The 19,762-nt window shown below is 47.4% G+C and overlaps 1 protein-coding gene across 5 annotated transcripts in view; it reads left to right on the top strand.

The window, feature by feature from the left end:
- Nucleotides 1-6,510, top strand: part of TBC1D1 (TBC1 (tre-2/USP6, BUB2, cdc16) domain family, member 1) — a 214,635-nt gene extending 208,125 nt beyond the window's left edge. For 4 of the 5 annotated variants that reach the window (XM_012644492.1, XM_012644490.1, XM_012644491.1 and 1 more), the window contains 2 exons: nt 2,191-2,364; nt 6,011-6,510. In XM_012644492.1, coding sequence (XP_012499946.1) covers nt 2,191-2,364; nt 6,011-6,211 — 375 coding nt within the window. In that variant the 3' untranslated portion in view covers nt 6,212-6,510. The remainder of the gene's footprint in view (nt 1-2,190; nt 2,365-6,010) is intronic. The other variant, XM_012644493.1, reaches the window with a different exon arrangement.
- The last annotated feature ends 13,252 nt before the right edge of the window (nt 6,511-19,762 follow it).

Here is a 19,762-nt window from a genome sequence, read left to right as displayed (position 1 = left end):
CTTTTTAATATTCCCTTTTTTGTTTGATCGTCCTCTGAGACAGCATGCCATAGATAGGATCAAGTTTAATCTTAGACTTCCTGCTCTTTCTCTGGCTAAGAACTGGTACCAGCCGTGGGTCATTTATGTCCTCTAAGTGTTAAGTGTACAAGGACAGGGGCCCCTCCTGTCTTCTGTCCCTCCTCCAAGTAATTGGCCCAGGGACTGACAGGGTTATTCCTGGACTGAGGTTCTCCTTTGACCACCAGCCACATACTGCCCTGGTTTGGGATAAATTCAGGGGCATGACTACAAGGCTGTAAGTGCCTTAGCATTCAGGAGATGGAGATGCAGTGAAGCAGAGGTGATGGTTCCCGGGGATTCATGGAGTCCTGGAAGAGTTTATGGCTTTGGGCGCTGCTGAAAGCCATTAACCTTAACAGATCATCAATCTGTGTAAAAGGCCAGAGGTTTTGTTCCTAGGTTTCCAGGTTAGGTGATCATTTAAAAGTAAATCTTTGTGGAAGAAAAAAAGTAATTGTGTGCATGACATTACCCAGCACCACATTTATCATCACACGCTAGTGCCGAGCAGTCTCAGCTTTAACACGTGTGGTTCTTACTCTGTTCAGGCTGTTCAGAGGGTCCATGTTGTAGCATCCATTGATGACAGTTTTGCTGAAGTACGAGGTTGAATGTGAGAGTTTCGTGACAGGTGTGTGGAAGCAGGTCCCTTAGCTAAGGGAGCACCTACTCAGCTTCCCTGAGTTGTCTCATTTCATCCTCTCAGCTGTGCTGGGAGGGAGGTGCTATTATCCCCAGGTGGGAGACCGGGAACTGGCCCAGGTTAAGTAACTTGCTCAAGGTCATTCAGAGAGTTGCCGGTGGAGTCCTGACTTTAGAGCTCACTCAAAGCCTCTGACTACAAAATGGAAGTGATAATCCCTACTGACCGCAGGGTCACTGAGGGGTGAAACAGAATCAGGGTGAGATAGTAACTATTGTCTCCCTCTCTCCCTTCCTTCCCCCACCCAGTGCCACAGATATAATGTATTTTAGTTTTTAGGCATCAAATGACTTTTGTGCCTAATTAGTATTATCCACTGAATTAAATTGAAAACCAGCAAGCTGAAAAATTCATCTCAAAGAAAAGAAGGTTGTTAAAAATGCTGAGAAAGTAAACATGGTTTTTGAAAATTTATTTCGGGGTAGGCTAGTTTGAATGTTAATAAGGTGCCATCAGTGGAGATAGTTTTTCACTGATTTTTAACCATGTTGAAGTTTCTTTCTTAAGGAAATGCAGTAGCCAGGCGGATTCCCTGAATGTGTGTTCTGCTCTAACTTTTTTTAGATGGTCTCAGCCTGACTGTATTGTCAGATCTACCAGACAAGCGCCTGGGGCTTCTCTCCAGCCAGAGGCCCCAGCCCTGCAGGGTTATCCGTAGAAACAATCAGAAAGGAAGGAAGTGCCTTGGGCAGCAGCATAATGTGTCTTCCTTACCAAGAGAAAGTACAGAACAGCTTGAGTCACTTGTGCACTTTGGGGTTGTTTTTCACACGTGTGGTGTTTTCATCACTATTACTATTATGGGAAGGAAGACAACTCAGGCATTGTTTCGTAGTCACCCATCTCTGTGGGTGACATTTGGGTCTTGGCTCATTTTTGCATATCTTAGTGCAAAGGAGAGTTTTTAGTAAACAGTTCCATTACTGAGCTGTTCTTGTACCTCTGAAAACCCAGCTGAACTATAATTAAACTTTGACTTTGTGACTGTGCAGATAGAGCTGTGATTCTTTTGTTTTGTATTTTTTTTTCTCCTTTTAACCCGCAGTTGATGTATCTAACCTAGAGAATGTTCAGAGAGAAGAAATGGGTACTGAAGTAAGAACTAAAAATAAATTTTTGTAAGTCTTTTTAAAAAATGAAGTTTTGACTTTTGGAAGATGAGTATCAGAAACTTGCACTTACTGTTACCTTGGAATTATATCTAGATGTTTCTTATATCCTTTCTTCCCAAGTGAAACGATGACCTTCTCAGTGCATAAAACTGTCCTCATTTGTCACCCCTAGTGCCAGGCATCGCGCTCGGCCTGGAGGAGGTGCTTGACGGATGCTTGCTGACGTGGTGCCGTGTGCGTGCACCCACCTGTGTGTCTGTGTGTGAGAGTTTCCTCATTTTCAGGGCCTGATGACTTCTCTGTGTGTAACAGGTGTTTGAGATGGACATCGCTAAACAGTTACAAGCTTACGAAGTTGAGTACCACGTGCTTCAAGAAGAACTTATCGATTCCTCTCCTCTCAGTGACAACCAAAGAATGGATAAATTGGAGAAAACCAACAGCAGCTTACGCAAACAGAACCTTGACCTCCTTGAACAGTTGCAGGTAGAGCATATTTATAAAGCAGCTTGCTGAACCCCGGTATATAGTAGTTCATTAACTCACCAAAGGCAACAGCACACTGGGCTTTCCCATGACCGGAGGACCTTTCTCACCCTGCTCTGTTTGTAGCTGGGATCAAAGATATCCCAGGAGAATTGATCCTTTTTATATGGAGCAGACAGGTTGTCCTTTGCTAAGGTCAGACAGTCCTGGACTTTCTGAGAGGCTGTTTCTGCGCTTACCCTTTTGAGAGACAGGCCCAGAGATGAACTTGGGTTCAGGATGCTGTGGCGCTCTTAGCTGAATGCCAGCAATTGTGCTTTGAATAACGATGAGAGAATTGAGAGCTTTAACATCCATGAGTGAAACCAGCTAGGTCCACGGAGGGATGTTAAGGGAGAAAAGTGATACAGAAATCTACCTAGCAAAATAAACCAGAGCAGGTGATCATTATTTGTGAGTCCTTGGTGCAAAGACGAACATTTGATTCATGCAGGGTGCAGTTTTCCCCTCTAGAAGACTTCATTTCAACATGGATGAACTCTGGCAAGGACGTACGGAAGAAAGGCCAGCTCAGACTGCACACAGACGGGGTGCACAGAGTTGCAGCCCGCAGACCCAGACCTTGCCAGGTCCAGTGCTGCCCCACCCACACCGTCACCTGGGCAGACTGCTGACCACTCTGTCCTCATTCCCTTACCCGTGTCCCTAACTGCGCAACATAGCTCCTTTGTCAATCAAATGCCATAAAGCAAGCAATATGTTCCGCTTTTTCAACGTTACAAATGGGTGGTAGTGCTGTCAGTGTTAAGAGATTGTTTTGAGGGTGTTTTAAAAAATTGTTTTAGAGTTGCTGTGGAGAAAAAAAAAGATATTTTTCCCCAAGATAACGTATTTTATAGTGTTCCTGGGCTGTCCTTAAAATAAGCTTTCCCGTGTGATCTAAGCCTCTGACTTTTCTCCATAGAAAGTTGGGCTTTGCAGATGCAAGCTTGGCAGCGATGTGAGAAAGGCCAGCATTGAGAGCCTCATACATCGACCTGTCCAAAACGCGTTCCCCCTCGTGGACATTCATCCCAGCAGACCCTAGCAGATGTGTACTGGAGAGGAACAAAGACAAAATGCTTTTCCTACCCAGTCCTAACTGCCACTCACGTTGGGCATTTAACTTCTTTTTTTCCAAAGATTGAGATGAAAACGTGCCTGTATATAGTTCCCCCTGGAAATCTCAGCTATCACCTGAAGGCAAGTCTCAAGGGGACAGACAGCCTCACCTGGTCTGTAGGGTTTGCAGCGCAGGTGCTGATTTGAGGTGACTTCCAAGCCAACAGTGGGTCCCTGAAATACAACGTGAGAGAAACACTTTGAACAAAACTCACATTTGCATTGAAGCATTTGACTTGTTAAGATAGGCAGGACTCAAATAAAAGGTTGGTTTTATTGGGTTAATGCCCATATGGTTTTTTGGTGATAGAAGGTGGAAAGCAATTTTATGCTGCCTGTGTGTCACTGTGCCCTTTGGTGAAGGCAGGGAGTTGCGGGAAACTGCTCAGATATCTATATTCCTCAAGAAAGGCATCAGTCACAACTGGTAATACAGATGTGCTCCCTGGACCGCCCTGACCACATGGTCCTGCACCTGTGGAGGGATCATTCAGGGCCACAGTTCGTGCTAGCCCACCGGTACGTCCCGGGTCCTTCCTGTGCTGGGTGCTGGGGCCACCAGGATGAGTGAGACAGGGCAGGTCTCAGAGGATTGGGATTGTGCTGTGTTAATTTGTGGGTGTTTGGGTCTGGTTTTCCTCTTGTCCTCTATGAGAATATGCTTCTCTTATGTGAGAATCATACCTCCTCTTTGTACAGTTTTAGGAAGCTGTCCAAGGAAATGTGTTTAATGCAGTACTGAATTTTTGTGCATAAATCTTTTTTTTTGCCAAAGTATCAAAATCGACCTACTTTTTGTTCCATTTTGTTCTGTTCATATAATTGCTAGACACATCACAGTCCCATTTATTTTCTTGTTAAACACGTAAGAATGTTGTCTAGAAGCTAGAGATCAAACTCTTTACCTGTTTTGTTCAGCAGTACGTCAGACAATTTCGTAGACAAGCCAGATGGAGGCAAATCTTAACGCGCAGAGGTTTTCATAATCACTGCGCGCCGCTGGGTGCCCACCCGGAGCTAGGTGCTGTGGGAGGCTGGAGCACGCAGAAGATAAGATGAGCTTTCTTCTGTAAAGAGTGCCAGGCTTATGGAGGAGACCTGGCATTCGTGCAGAATAGCACATGACCATGCACACTAGCTCACTACTAACTAAGCCGCAAGGTACACCTCGGAATGCAGTGGGACTTAAAAGTGATGAGGGTGGGGCCTGACCCAGGCCTTGGCCATGGATAGGATTTTGAGGATCAGAGAAAACTTCTTAGAGAGACACACCAAGAGTGACCACCCCCTGCCCTGTAATGACAAAGTAAGGATCTCAGTCCTTTTTTCCGTCTATTTTGAATGTTCTAGTAGCATAGCCAGAGCCAGACTTTTGAGTCATGAGTTGTCTGTTTGGCACAAGTGTTGTTCGAAACTGTTTTCCGTGCTTGAAAAATGAGAGAAAATAGATGTACATTTTCCCCACCTAAACTAAGTGGGGGCATGTAAAGAGCTGGACTGGATTAGTAAGATAGAGTAGTCCCTTACTGACCCGGTGACCAGCGCGCTGCAGGATGGGCTCTCAGCTGAGGAATAGGCCAGAAAGGCCTTGGTGACATCAACAGAAATGTTGGAGCTTCTGCCAAACCCTCTACTTCATTGGAGCCGACACGCTCGTTGCCTGGGAAGCCTGCCCTGGTGGAGTAGAGAGGAGGGCTCGTTGCTAGAGAGAAGCTCTGGAAGTTCTGTTTAACTGGCATCGATTAGGTGCCAGGTGCCGAGGATGTAAACTAAGCAAGAGCCTTGTTCCTCCTCTGTTGGGTGGGATGGGGACACCGTTATCTCGTGGGTGGTGGGGACCAGTCAGTGAGCTGGGGCACACAGCCTTGTGGCAGAATGCTCGGCCCACATGCCCATGTTTCCTGACGTAGCGATGTCTCGTTACTCTAAGGAAAATGAAGAAAAAGAACTTCAGACTAGAGAGCTGTCACTACTTGGGCCTTCACATAGAAGCCATTTTGACTGTTCGTCGGTCTGAAATTGATTTGCATGAAGATACACGTGTTAGTCAAAATAGGCCACGCTGTGCTGCAGTAATGAAGAAAGCTCCACCTCTCAGTGGCCGAGCGCAGAAGTCTTTGTGTCTCTGAGCGCCACCTTTTCTCCCTGAAGCATTCTGTGGCCATGTCAGCCTGTCCTTCCTGTGGTGGTGACTGGGGGCTCGGGCTCCCTCCTCACTGTGATGCCACCGTCTAACATCTGGCTTGCAGAGTAGCCGCAGCAGGGGAAGAAAATGCTGGAGGATCTCAGGGTGTTTTTAAGGGCTCAGCCTACATGCAGGGGAAGCTGAGCAATGTCTTCCTGTGTGGCCAGAAATAATAATAAACTAGACTTGTCTCGGCCAAAACACAGCTCCAGAGTGCTCCCAAGGCTGGACGCGCGTGCACAGCGGATGCCTCCTGTTGTCCCGCGCTGATACATTCTCATTTCTTCTTTTGTTCTCCAGGCGGCAAATGGTAAGATCCAAAGCCTGGAAGCCACGATCGAGAAGCTCCTGAGTAGCGAGCGCAAGCTGAAGCAGGCCACCCTCGCCCTGGAGCTGGAGCGGTCAGCCCTGCTGCAGACGGTGGAGGAGCTGCAGAGGCGGGCCGCGGAGCTGAGCAGCCGAGCGGCTGGCCACGCGCCGTCCGAGATCACGGGCGACTGACAGCGCCGCGGGAGAGGCTGCGACGCCATCCCAACTGCCCAGGCCTTAACTGAGAGGGATGGAGGTGCTGGAGGGCGGACACAAGGAAGTGTGAAGCATGCTTCTCAGGGAGGAGACGGGCTTGCCAGCACGCAGAGTCTTGTGAGCCCAGACTTGCAGTTCCAGGGGCGAGTGTCCCAGTGTTTTCGTTGTTGCTGTTCTAGGTTTTAATTCATCCGTTCTCCAGTCCTGATTACTGTACGCAGTAGCTGTAGATGACACGGACGTGAATAAATGCACCTTTATGTTTTCTTGTCGGTTCCTTTCTCTGTCACCGTGTCTGTGGAGAGCATTCATGAGGCTGTGCAATTTCAGAAGCTGGAAGGGCTTGAGGTGATTCCTCAGGTAGAGGGGTGGGTCCCTCATTCTTCCAAAGAGGGTTTGTGTGACTGTACCCTCCTTGTCACTGGCAAGGTACGGTTGGCTCTTGTCCATTCTTATTATGGAAACCCAAGATAATCATTGGCAAGGATTGAAAGTGGTTTAAATTGGACATCTTCATCACTGTCAAGTGAATTTTATCACTGTCCTTGATATTTAAGGAAGCTTGTCTTTATAAAAGTGTTACCATACATTTTTGCTTATCCCTTGAGTATAGTTGATCAAAGTCACGGTAGATAAATGTTTTATGGGTCAATTGCCATTTTCTAGACTCTACCAGGTATTGCTAGCGTGTGACCTGCAGTTGTGGGTCTGGGTTATTTATTTCTTTGTGATAGTTTCATATCCATACCATGGAGTCCAGGATTTATTGTTTCCTGTTTTATGATGTAATGCAGCCATGTGTCCCTTTGAGCCTCCACCCTTTGGAAATTGGATTTCCTGCAGAAGGAGCAGGACATATCGAGATTTTCAGGGGTGCCCAAGATTCTGGGACTTTCAAAAAGAGATCAAGCTGAGATGCAAGCAGACGTGTGGGAGCTGACAATAGTTTTCAGAGGTAAGACGTATGTTTGAGCGTAACAGCACAGTGACTCCCCTTCTGCACGGTGATGAGGACCCTGTGACTTCAACCAGCAAAACGCTGCTTGCGCAGCCCTGGTTTCCGCCGGCCTCTGTGTAAAGAAGGCCTCTCGGACGTGCTCTGAGAACGGGCTGCTTTCTTCCACAGGATGGCACAGGTCGCTTCTTTGACAGCAGAGTCATTTCTGATCTTTGCTTCATAATCGTAACTGCCTGTCTATTCCACGGGAGTTTCTTCTCTCTCAGTGGCTGGGTCTCTCGTGAGCCTGGGTGAAAGGAGAGATTGCCGTAATCGAGTCATTGTGAACATCCCTGGCATTGCAGAGGGGGACCAGGTGCTGTCCAAGTGCCCACACGGTTGGTTGGCATCTGAGCCCTGCTGCCCTGGGTCAGAGCATAGCAGTTCTTGCATGACCCAAGATGGGGAGTCCAGGAGCCTTGCTGCCTGAATGGTTCCCCCAGAAATAATTTAGAGAGCTTCTTTCCACAAATTTTACTCTTTGAATGTTTAATAGTGTTAAATTTTGGACATGTTATTATTCAAAAACATTGTGCATTAAGCAAGAAACAAGAAAGCAATAAAGCAAGAAATAATTCATGCCCACATTTTTATGGTGTGTGGAACTTTGGGTTTTTGCTTTTCGGCCCAGGAGTAAAGGAATGCCGTATGAACACCTGTGCGTCTAAGCATGCACATTACCTAACCATCAGTGAGATCACTTGCTATCTGTCTGCCACTTGTGTTTGTCTCCAGGGTTGTTACTGAGTGTTTAGTAGTGTTGAAATGCTGCTACGCAGAGTGTGACTGTGAGCACTGATGAGACCAGCTCCACCAGTCGTACGTGACAGTGAGTGCTGTCATGAGGTGCATTGGGCAGCGAGCACTGTTGACACGAGCCTATGGATTAGGTTGGACACAGCCTCTGCCTGTGGCTTAGTAAGATACGCAGAGGCAACTGTGTGGGGATTCTCAGAGGCAAAATTTTAAACCAAGTTTTTTCATGTTGTATTTTTTCCCCAACACACAACTGCATGCATGTACATGCGTGCACTTGGAAGTACTTTTAGAATACCATTTACGCTTCGCACACTTGACATTGTGAGCCCTCAAGAAATGCACTATTGCATAGAACACAGGTGAGACTGTTTCCTGTGAATACCGTTTGGTTCCCTCTTTAGGGGGTACACGTAGATGGAACAACAGTGTCCATTTGGGAATTTGTGTGTCTGGTTTGTTTGGTGAATTGGGGGAATGGTTGCTCTGGGACACCAGATTTTATTACAGAATTAGTCCAAACGTAACTGTGAAGAGCTAGAGACATGAAGGTCCAGAATCTTCAAGAGAAGGCACCAGGGGGTCTGTCTGAGAAGCAAAGTGTGAGTCCACTGCTGGCGTGGGTCTGGGCAGGTGACATGTGGGGAACCCAGTGGGAAGCTGTCACTGCCAGAGTGACCATCTCAGTGGGTCTGCAGCCGGGTGTCTGGTGGGCCTGGAGCCAGCCTGGGTCAGCACTCTGGGGAAGAAGAGCCACAGGTGAAGCCGAGGGGAGTGAGGATAAGCTGGAACTGGCCATGCATTTCTGTGTCCGTTGCTGCGCCACATAGGCCAGTGGTGACCTTTGGAGAAAAATGGCATTTGCTTCCCTTTTGCCTTCCAAATCTCACATCAGCATGTCTTAGAGCCAGTCCTGACTTAGAGCCACCTGGAAAGGGGACTCTGGGAATTGTAGTTCTGGATTAACCCAGTTGACATAAGGCACCGCGGTTAATTTGGAGCCTGCCAAACTTGGATGGTAGCATGCACCTGTGAGTCATTCACAGGGCCCCTCGGTCTGCCTGTGTGTGGCTAGTGATCTGCAGGGATCAGGTTCGCAGATTGATTCTGACATCGAGAGTCACTGTTGGTGCCCAGGACGTCCTGCCACCCTGTATCTGCTGCCTCTGCCAACCGTAGGAAAGGCTGACTCTGGTTTCTGTTTAATTCTACAAATTAAAATCCAGGAACTCTCTATGTGGAAAATAATTTACAAGCCACACTGTCTTAAATCTGAACTCTGCCTTAAGGGGTTGGCATGGCTCAAAATAATCTTGGATGCGGAAAGCTGGAGGGAACCTACTTCTGCTTGATCCTGTAAGAAAATGACCTCCCACCTCATTTGGTAGAGGAAAACGCTGAAGCGGGTGAAGGGAGGCCCCAGATCACCTGATGGGTTGGCCACGGGATCAGAGTAGATCCTGGTCTTCTGATCGCCTACCAGCGGGCACCACCCAGCTTTAATGCCAGTGGGTTTTGGGAACCGTTTCTGATGACATCAATTTACAAAGCAAGGAAAGGTCGGCTTCGTTTCACAAAGCTGATCTCTCTCACGATCCCAAATCAAGCTCTCTCCTGAAATGCCCCCGGCAGCTTGGATTTGTCATGAGCTGAAACTGATGGGCTGTCTGGTGAGCGACCCTACGCACGTGTGGACTCAGAGGTGGAGGAATCCACCGCAACAGGATCTGACGTGGTCAGATACAGCGTTTGTTCCTGACAGCTATTTCCTTTTTACCTTTGGACTTTTGAAAACCTTTGCATTGTAACGTTTTTAGAAGAAAAAATCAACACAGAATTGCCTTTGATTTTATCAAAGAGAAACCTTCCATTACGTAAAGTTTTTTGCTGCCATCTCTAGAAATGATTAGAATGATTAGAGAAGTGCAAGAGTTATGTTATGGAGTAGCCACAGCAGTCATCATTTGGGCAGTTTGAAATTGATAACAAAAAATGTTCTTCATATCCATGCTTCATAGATTACGTATCTCTAAACCAAATAATCACCCCAGCTGTTTGCTTATAAACCCTAATGGCAAAGTGTTTGGATTTATACCACCATATGTATATTAATAAAGTTTGTGCGTGACTAAATTGTATTATAAAATGGAAATGTTGAGTGAGGTAAAATACGGTGTTTAAAACATTAATGATAAACTTGCAATCCAGTGTTTTTAAAGAGAACAGGGAACACTTCACTATTTTAAATGTTATTTGTCTTAAGACTGTGATACGGTGATTTGATGTCAATTTCCAAGTTCAGCCTAATTTTGTGGTTGGTTTTAATGCACTGTCATTGCCGAAGAAAGACTTCCTAAATCTAGTATCTCTAGGTGGAGAAAGAGCACTGTGGTCACATAAGTCGTAATGCTCATGACTCATTTTTATCTATCAATTATGCAAAGGTTTTTGTTGAAATCTGGCTAGTGAGTTTCCATCTTCTCCTATGGCAGAGAATGCACGCTAATCAAAATTTGCTCAAGTTTTACAATTTTTAACCAAAGGCTTTAAAACACTGAAACTCTTCATTTGGAAAGTTTTGAACAAATTATGAAAGCGTTTCCAAGTTGATCTGAGTAACACCCTCACACGATTTTTGGCCAAAATGTGACCTAACCCATGGAAACACTTCAAAACATCCTTTTCTGAAAAGCCCTCTCCCGAGCACTTTCTCAGTCATCTTTCCTGAGGCCACCCCACTGGGGGCCTCTGCTCCGGCTGATCTGATCGTGGCAGGGACAGAGGCAGGAAGTTGTTGCCTGTCAGTCTTCTTTGGCCATGTGGCCGCCTGCTCACCTGCGTGTTCCCACTGCAGATACCTCATCTGGCCCCAGCCCTTCCCTGCAGAGCCGCCGGAGACTTGCTCTGGGCCGGCAGAGTGCTTGGCTGAGCAGAGCAGAGAGGAGAGGAGCTGAACAGTGCGTGCTGAGAACAGAGCCTGTGAATCACGGCACTTTGTTACTGCAGGGCCCTTTTCTCAGACCCAGGAAGATGGCCTGGACAGCCTGACGTGGCCCCTGGGTCGGGGGAGGAGACAGCTTTGTTATTAACACGTTCTTTTTCCCAGTCACACTGGTCTGCTTTCCTCGCTCTTCTGACTACATCTTCCTGCCTTTGTTGTTCTTTTATTCCATATTTGGATCTGTGTTGACCAATTTTGGGTGTCTCCTTCCTGCTCTTGTAGAAATCTCCTCTTTTTAAACCCTGTGACTATGTTTCTAATCTCTTCCAACTGTAGGAAAAACTGACTTTCCTGTTAAACTCTGGCCTTGGTTCTCAGCAGCCTGCGGGGTGACTTCCTGAGGTGCCATCTTCAGGTACCTGCGCAGTTGGATAGCAAGGTAGTGCATTAGGGAGGTGGAGGAAGTTCGCTTCGGGGTCTATTTAATGACATCAAAGTTCTGTCTATCTCAGTTCTTCCTGTACTTTCTACCAAGGAGGGCATGATCTGTTCATTCTCCTTTCTTTGAAGTACACGACTATCAACTTTACTCCTAAATTTCATATGCGCAAACCATCTAAAGGGCTTGGTTATTAGGAAGGATACGATTCGCTTTTTTACTCAGGGTCCGTCTCTTCACTGCCGCCCTGCTGTCTTTGCATAGTGGATAGTTTAGCCAGCCTGCCTGTCCACGTGCTGCTCTGCGACCATGGTGTCATGCCCGCCTGCCTTCCCCCACTCTCTGCAGTAGTGGTCATGGTGTCCCTGCTATGTACCAAGCCTTGTTCTGGGTCCAGGGACCACAAGGTGTCTGCCATCGTTGAGTTTTTTTCTGATGGGGAAGGTGGAAAATTGAAATAAGAAAAGAAAACTCAATCATGGGGGATGGCCTACACAGAGTGATCAGAGAAGGCTCAGCCTGAGGAGCGGACATTCAAGCGAGGACTGGAAGTTATGGTAAGAAAAGGAACCAGCTAACAGAGGAGTTGGTGAGAGTATTCTGGAAAGCTTAATATTAGGAGGTGGAAGAGTCCTTTCCAAATGTTGCAGGATTCTATCCTAGCCTTGGGTCTTGTGCCAGGTCAAAACCTCTAAGCCCACGACTGTGGTCCGAATATTGGTGTCCCCTCCCCCCCATTTATATGTCAAACCTCATACCCAGCGTGATAGTATTAAGAGGTGGGGCGTTTAGGAAGTTATTCAGTCATGACGGCTTCCCCCTTACGAGTGGGATTAGTGCTCTTATAAAAGGGGCTCGAGGGAGCTGCCTCGCCCTTCCACTGTGTGGCGACACAGCAAGGAGGCACCGTCCACCTGTGGGGGACAGGCCCTCGCCAGACACCAGGTCTGCTGTGCTGTGATTTTGGGCTTCCCAGCCTCCAGCGCTGTGAGCAGTAAATTTCTGTTGTTTGTAAATTACCCGGACTAAGCAGCCCCCCTAAGCACCCACTTAACACAATGTCTTTTTCAGATGGCAAGAAAATACCAGTATTTTTCAAGATAAATTTTCCATTACTGTATAGTCTGCTAAATATAAATGATAACTTGTTGGCCCGATCCACTGTTTCGATTGCCACAAGAGAATCCGCTATTCTCGATTCAGCGTGAAACTGCAGGGAGGAGCGAGTCGGCGAAGTGGACGTTGCAGTGGGCACCTGGCGGGGCCTGGCCTGCGGATCCCACACCCGGTGGGCGCAGCCCTGTCGGCTTCTGCCGTGATCTCGAGCAAGCGGAAGCCGAGCATTAGGAAGACGCTCCCCGAAGTGGGAAGAAGTTAGTGTGATTTCCTGGCATGACAGTCTAAAATTAGAGACTGAAACTCGCCAAAAGTAAACCCTGACTGTTCAAATTACATTCCAGGGTACCAAGAAGATTTGAGCAAAGAATTGCTCAATTGCTGTTAGAATTTTTTTGGATGAGTTGACAAGGGTGGAAAGAGGTACCGGAAATGGGGACACAGAGACCTTTGAAGAATGACAGAGCCAAAGTCCCAGTTCGCTTAGTGAGGTGGGAGTGGCTGGTGTGAGTCGTTCCGCAGAGCGCGGCGAGCTCTTGTCTGCGTGGGACACGAGGGTGTTCTTGCAGACGTCCCTTTCACTCTCAGTGCCTGCTTAAAGAAGCCCCCAAAACTTTCCATGTACTTCTCTGGAGCAATGTTTGTTTTTAAACCAATGCCAACTCTGTAATTGAACATGTAGCCCTATTTCGACTTGAGATTTCCAGAACATGCAAAGCCAAATTGGTGGCCCTCCCCTTAGCTAATGTTGCAGGCCTTTGGTTCTGACCCAGGACTCATTTTGACCCTCTCTGGTTTAATTCTATTCCAGTCATTTCATGCTTTCTTACATCTTTAATCTCCTTGTAAGTCACCGTAAAACATGTGAGGAGCAAGATGGAGCCTGGTAAATATAAATACAAACAACATTTAGTGGTTAAAAGCACAGGCCCAGGAGTCGGCCGGAATCCAGCCCTATTCCTTGTCTGTACAATGGAAGTAATAGTAGCTGTTTCATAGGACTGTTGTGCAAATATTTATGAAAAAGCACTGTAGCCGAGACCAAGTTTAGCAAGGAGTAATGTTAGTTGTTATTATAATATGATGATTAATCTAAATAAATCCAGTTCTGTGAGCTTGAAATTGACTCCAGGCAAAATTCCTGAAAGTTGCAAACATTTAAAATAGGTGATCTTTAGAATTACTGTGATTCCTTAAGATCATGTCATGCTAGAGCAATATAATTTTATGTTTTTGAAAGTTCAATGACCAAATATAAGATGGGAAGCTATACTGTAGGAAAACATACCTTGATGTCAGCAAAGCTTTTGATGACATCTGTCATAATAGCTTAAATAGGTTAAAGCTTATTAAAACTTAAAGTTACATGGGCAGAAGACAGTTCAGTTGGGTTCATCTAGCAAGTTAAACCAGAAAGACCTCTAGATGGTGGTTCTCAGCCCCGGTTGCTCATTGAAATCACCTGTGAAGGTTTTTTTAACCATACTATTGCCTGAGGGTGCTCCAGGCTAACAAATGCAGACTGTCTGGGGTAGGGCCTGGGCATTGATTTTTGTGTTTAAACTCCCCAGTGACTTTAAAGTTTAGCTAGGATTGAAAACTACTGCAGTAATTGATGATGTACTGAGGGGAGCCTGAAATGTAGGGGTCTTTTTGTCTGGCCTGGGTTTTGTCCTTTGCCAGCTGGGTGCACATTTGTATCAGTGACCTGTATGAGGACCTAGGGAGCGTGCCTCTTGGATGCAGGGGTGCCACCAACCAAATGCAACGAGGGATAGACAGGACCTTGATTGATGTTGACAAGCTGGACATGACCTGATTCACTTTTAAATGTCAGATTCCAAATTTACGTGTAGGGCCAGACCAATAGCGACAGTATCTTCTGAAACATGTTAGAAATGGATTAACTGGCTCTGCCACAACCTACTAACTTGGAAACTGTGGAGGGTGGGTCTGTAATCCTTTTTAACAAGGCTTCCAGGGCATTGTGATGCTTGCTACAGTTTAAGAGCCATTTACGTGGAGGGGAGAATCCCATGGGACAAGGACAGATTCAGAGACACGTGGCTTAGCAGCAGCAACGAGTGGGAGAAGAGAGTTCCTTTGTTCTTGATCTGTAGTTCTGTTTTGTCTTCGTTTTCCCATTGCTGTGAAGACCTTCACATTTTCCCACTTGCTTATCTCTTTGTTCCATGTTCACAGTATAGTTCTGTTCATTGAAAATCTCAGTAACTCCGGAGACTGTTAAACGGTGAGAAATGTTGAGTGTAGAGTGCAGTGACACGATGATAGGAAGAACAGCAGTCGCCATGTGCCAGGCACTGACGAGAGCCCCTTAGAGGAACATTAGCTTAGGCAATGAGGAAAGACGCCGTCATGGCTATTAGTCAGGTACAAGGTTTGAGGGGTGGGCTCATTCCATTTCCAACGCTTTTGATAGGTCACTAGGAACTCTGTGTGCCTGAACATCTTACGGATAAATAATTTAAAAAATACAAAAAAAGAATGACCAGGATATACATTTTACCCTCTGCCCCCCAAAGGGGGCAGATGAGAGGAAGAAGAAAAAACTGCCTCAACGTGCTGGGAACAAGGGAAGGCAAAGAAGTTGGGAGAGACCCCGCCAGACAGGCCGCTCGGCCAGGCCCAGGGCACCCCCATCTGAGGACACACGCGGGGAAATGGAGTGCAGGGTGGCGGAGCACTGACACCTCTTCTTCCTTCAGCTCCCAGGGAACTTGCAGGTCATTCAGCAAAGGGAGGGATACACCAGAAGGGCAAAGACAACTTACGGGGCTTTTCTGAAGAATGGTCTGCTTGGGGCCAGAGTCTGAAAGAGCCGTCATAACACTGGGCACTTTCTCAGCTGAATGTGGAAGGAGCGGTGTGAGTCCTGCAAAATGCCCCGGCCAGATTTTCCTGTGGCTCCGGCCAGGACCGGGAAGGTTCCGGGGCGCACCACTTCAAGGGTTTTGCTTCTCTGGGAGATTAAAAATATATTAGCACGTGTTAAGGATACCAAGGAGTCCTACAGTAAAAAAAACCCCCAAAACCTAATTTCCACCCTTTTAATACATGGTCTTTCCAAAACATTTTGTTCCTTGATAGTTATGTTATTATATGTGGTAAAGACTGGCACACACGACAGAAATATACAAACAAAAACAAAGTCCTCTCAAGCCCCCTCAACCCAGATCCTACTTCCCAAAGGTAATCCTTGTCTCTTCCTACAGAAACAGATGCCCGTAATACAGGACGCACGCACGCATTTGTTATTCTTCACATAAACGGTAACGCACTGTGCACACTGCTCGGCGCCCTGCTTTGTAAAAAACTAATCTCTTGGGAGTATTTTCATACTTGGAGATGAAGACAGTAATAACAGCACTCATAAAGTGGTTATGCATGAATGAGCCAAGTACCGTTAAGTACGGTAAAACTATAGGAGAGGTACCGCTGTCATCCCAGTGGATAGTGGAGGAAGCCATCGGTGCCCAAGGCCACACAGCCAGCGAGTGGTGGAGCCAGACTGCAGCGCCCTTGACCACTGCAGTGCACACACCTGCGCCACACAATGTTTCTGTACTTGAATGCACCCCGGTGTATGAAACGAGGTCTACACTGATGAACATTTATCTGCCTTGAGCATAGCTGCACACACACCTTTGTGAGGCCGTGTGAGTGTATCTACAAGATACCTTCATTCCAAGCAGTGAATTGCAGCATCAAAGAGCATAAGCTCAACTCCTGATCCCGGTCCCCTCAGCTCTCCCCACCGCGGCTCTGCGTTTTGGTCAGTGACACTGTCAGCCACTCAGCTGCTTAGCTGACCCCTTTCTTTCTTGCATGTACCACATCTAGTCCATCAGACACAGCCTGCTGGATTCCTACCGTCTGTCCTTCGCACAGCAGCCAGAGTGGACCTTTGAAAGCAAATCATGTCCCCACCCTGCTTTAACCAAACTCCAGCGGTTTCGTATCACGTTAAGAGAAAGTCCTGAGTCTTTACGAGGGCCTGAAAAGCTGGCATCAGTTGGGATGCAGGCCGAGCTGCACAGGCACTTGAAATAGAGTTGCTCAAACAAAATAGCAATTTATTCCTCTTTTAGCCAGCGGTCCAGGGGTGGGCCTTTGTGGGTGCAGAGTGGTTCTAGTCTACAAGGCCAGCTAAAGACCCCGGTGCTTTCTGTCTTGTTGCTCCAACCTCTGGGGTAGTAGTTCTCAACTGGGGGGGATTTTGCCCCCTAGGGGACATTTGGCAATGTCTGGAGACGTTTTTGGTTTGTACAACTAGGGAGCAAGGAGGGATGTGTGCTGTTCTCATCTAGGGGGTAGAGGCCAGAGATGCTGCTGAACATCTACACTACGTTGAGCAGCCCCACAACCGAGAATTACGGGTCCAAAATGTCGATTTGCTGATGTTGAGAAACCCTGCTCTGTGGCAGTGGTTTTGGACTCGAATGCCCCAAGTTTCTTAATGCACAGATTGCTGGCCCCCGCCCCATGGTTTCGGAAGTTCACATTTCGTTACGTTTTCAGGTGATGCGGATGTTGCAAGTCCAGGGACCACGCTGTGGGAACCTCTGCCCTGCGGCCTTCGCCTTGTCCCTGGGGATGAGGTGGGCTTATCAGCACCAGGCATTTGCTCCCCCCGTGAAAAAGGGTAAAAGAGGGAACGTGCCCACTCATTTTATGAATACAGAATCCAGAAGTAGCAGAAATCGTTTCCATTTGTGGCCCATTGGCATGACTTTACTGACGAAGCCACACCCAGTGCACAGGAGTCCGAGAGAGATGGTCTCCCCGTGAGCACTGCAGAGATGGGGGGTTTTATTACTAGAAGGAAGAAGGGAGAGTGGATGGGGACGCAGTCTCTGCTGAAAGGCTCTCGGAGATTCGCCCCCAGCCCCCTCACTCTCGGACCCGGCTCCCTGCCTCCTACTTCCAGTCCTCAGCCCTGCTGGGGGCAGCACGCTTCCTTCCAGGGCATCTGTACTCGCACGCTCTGGAAGCTCCGGTCTCCGATAGCCACGTGGTTTGTTCCCTCACTCGTTCTGGGCTTGCGTAATGGGCAGCCCCCCACTCCCTCTGCCCCGCCGTATTCTCTGTCCGTACCCTGTGCGTGCTACGACTGCTCTCTGACAGCATGTTCCCTGTTCGCTTACTTATCTATTGTCCCTGCCACAGAAAAGTAAAATTTGTGTGGGAAAGGTCTGCCTTCCTGAATGTTATCACATCCTAGGAGAGCACCAGGGCGCATGAGTCACTCAGATATTCACTGAGCAAATGAAAGTGCATCTTCCATTTTTGACAGAAACTGCCAGATTGCCCTTCAAATAGATTTGTGTTTAGAATTTCAATCCGTGAGCCTGTTCAACCCTCATTAATATGGAATATTTGCTTTGGGCTTCTCATGCCCAGTGGGGTTGCAGATAAGACGCAGGCCCTGCAACATCCATTACTCATCCCTCTGCCTGGCTGGGGTGGCCTTGTCTCCCCACGTTCCTTGGGGCTGCACTTCTCCGCTGGGTGTGAGCCAGAGGAAACCAAGGGGAGCTGGCTACAAATCTTCCTAAGGAGGGGACCCCACCTCTCAAGGGAGCATGTGATGGTCACACCCAATCAAGGGAGAGGCCATGGACTCGTGATTTAGCCCCCACCAGAAAAATCATATCCTTATCTAAACTATCTTGACTTACAAGGTTCTTGATGGCTCAAAAGTGCCTTATTAGCTTAAGCTGATCTAAGGAAATAAACATTTCATAATTGTGATAATACCAGTGGCTCCAGACACAAGAACAGCTCAGTCCTGATGGATGGTTCTTATAAATAAACCGGGCAATCACACACTGCAGAAATAACTGGAATTTCTATGACTTCACAGGGAGCCAAATGGAAGTGCCCTTGCCGAGTGAGAGCTACAGCCCTCCCATAGTCAAACGTGGTCAGGCGCCAGCCTGAGCCAAAAGCATTTTGCTCCAACGGGAGCCTTTCCTCAAGTGGAACCCAGTTCACTTGAGCCCACAAATTGAATTTTTATGCTTTGATTTTGGGGACACGGGACACACTACAACGAAACATAGCTCTTATAAAGGGTCCGATTCAAACCAAACAGAAACAGGACGCCAGCCTCCAGCAGCAGGCCTGGAACTGACTTCGACTCAGTGTCTCACGTGTCGTACGTCTACAGCCTGCGCCATCTGGCTTCATAGTGCCCCGCAGCACAGGCGGGTCCTGAGAGATTAAAAACAGGCCCAGGCACTGGTCCATGAGACAGAGATGTTCAGCATCACTGGTTAAAATAAAAACAGTTTCCTGTTAACCAGAAAAGGCCAGTTATCAGAAGAACCTCATTTCCTTAGCATTTTAATTTTTGAGATTTTATGGTGATAAGAACAAAACAAAAATTATTTTTCAAGGGAGTGTGTTGTAGCAAATTCTCTGCGAAGTTATATCTTCTAGGGCGAGGTGTCCGTGTGGCCTTGTTTTGGATGGACATAAGAGTAGCCAAGACAAAACCAAGGAGGCCCATCTTCACCCACTGGCCCAATTCCGGGGCGACTGGTGCCCCCCTGAAGGCCAGGCTTCACTCAGGCAGGTGGCAGAAGAGGTTATTTGGTTCAGGCTATCTTCCCTAGAGCAGAGGTGGTGATTTCTTTTACTCCCCAGATTCCAAATCCTCTCGGTAGCTAGCCTGGCCTGCCGTCCGTACATTATGGGCAGTGGCAGAGAGGAGTGAACGTCTGGGGAAGGCAGGCCAGTTCTAGGCTTGGGAAGGCTCCCAGGCCGTGCCAGACATGATGCCAGCTGCCCCAACAGGGTGGAGGCATGTGAGAAACCATAGGCCACTTCCTTGGCTTTAGGACTGGTGGGCATCAGCCACAAAGTCACATCTTGGCCCTTTCCAGGTTCTTGCATTCTATGCACAAGGCAGGGATCATAATCCCATGGTTTAATGCAGGTGAATGTGGCTGCAACTACAAATGCCTCACCAGTCCGTAAGTGTCTCCACGTTCACTGGCAGGATCCGATCTAAATGAGCTCAAATCATAAGAGCACCAAAAGAAAATATTTTTCATGCGATATGTTTGGAAACTATTTCTCATATGCAGAGCCCCACTAAGCATTCAAAGGCCACAAACCAAAAATACTTCAGACACTTTGGAAGCCCAAGAAACTTTCCCTGTTTCTTGAGACTGCGTGACAAGGCTGCCAGTGTGCCTGCAGCTGGTGGTCCCAAGCCACCCCTATATTCTTGTTTTCTTTCTGTTTCTTCCC

This window comes from Propithecus coquereli, unplaced genomic scaffold (genome assembly GCF_000956105.1).
Source record: "Propithecus coquereli isolate 6110/MARCELLA unplaced genomic scaffold, Pcoq_1.0 Scaffold213, whole genome shotgun sequence".
NCBI classification, from domain to species: domain Eukaryota; kingdom Metazoa; phylum Chordata; class Mammalia; order Primates; family Indriidae; genus Propithecus; species Propithecus coquereli.
Note: the sequence above shows the minus strand (reverse complement) of the source record. Positions and strands in the feature narration are given on the sequence as shown.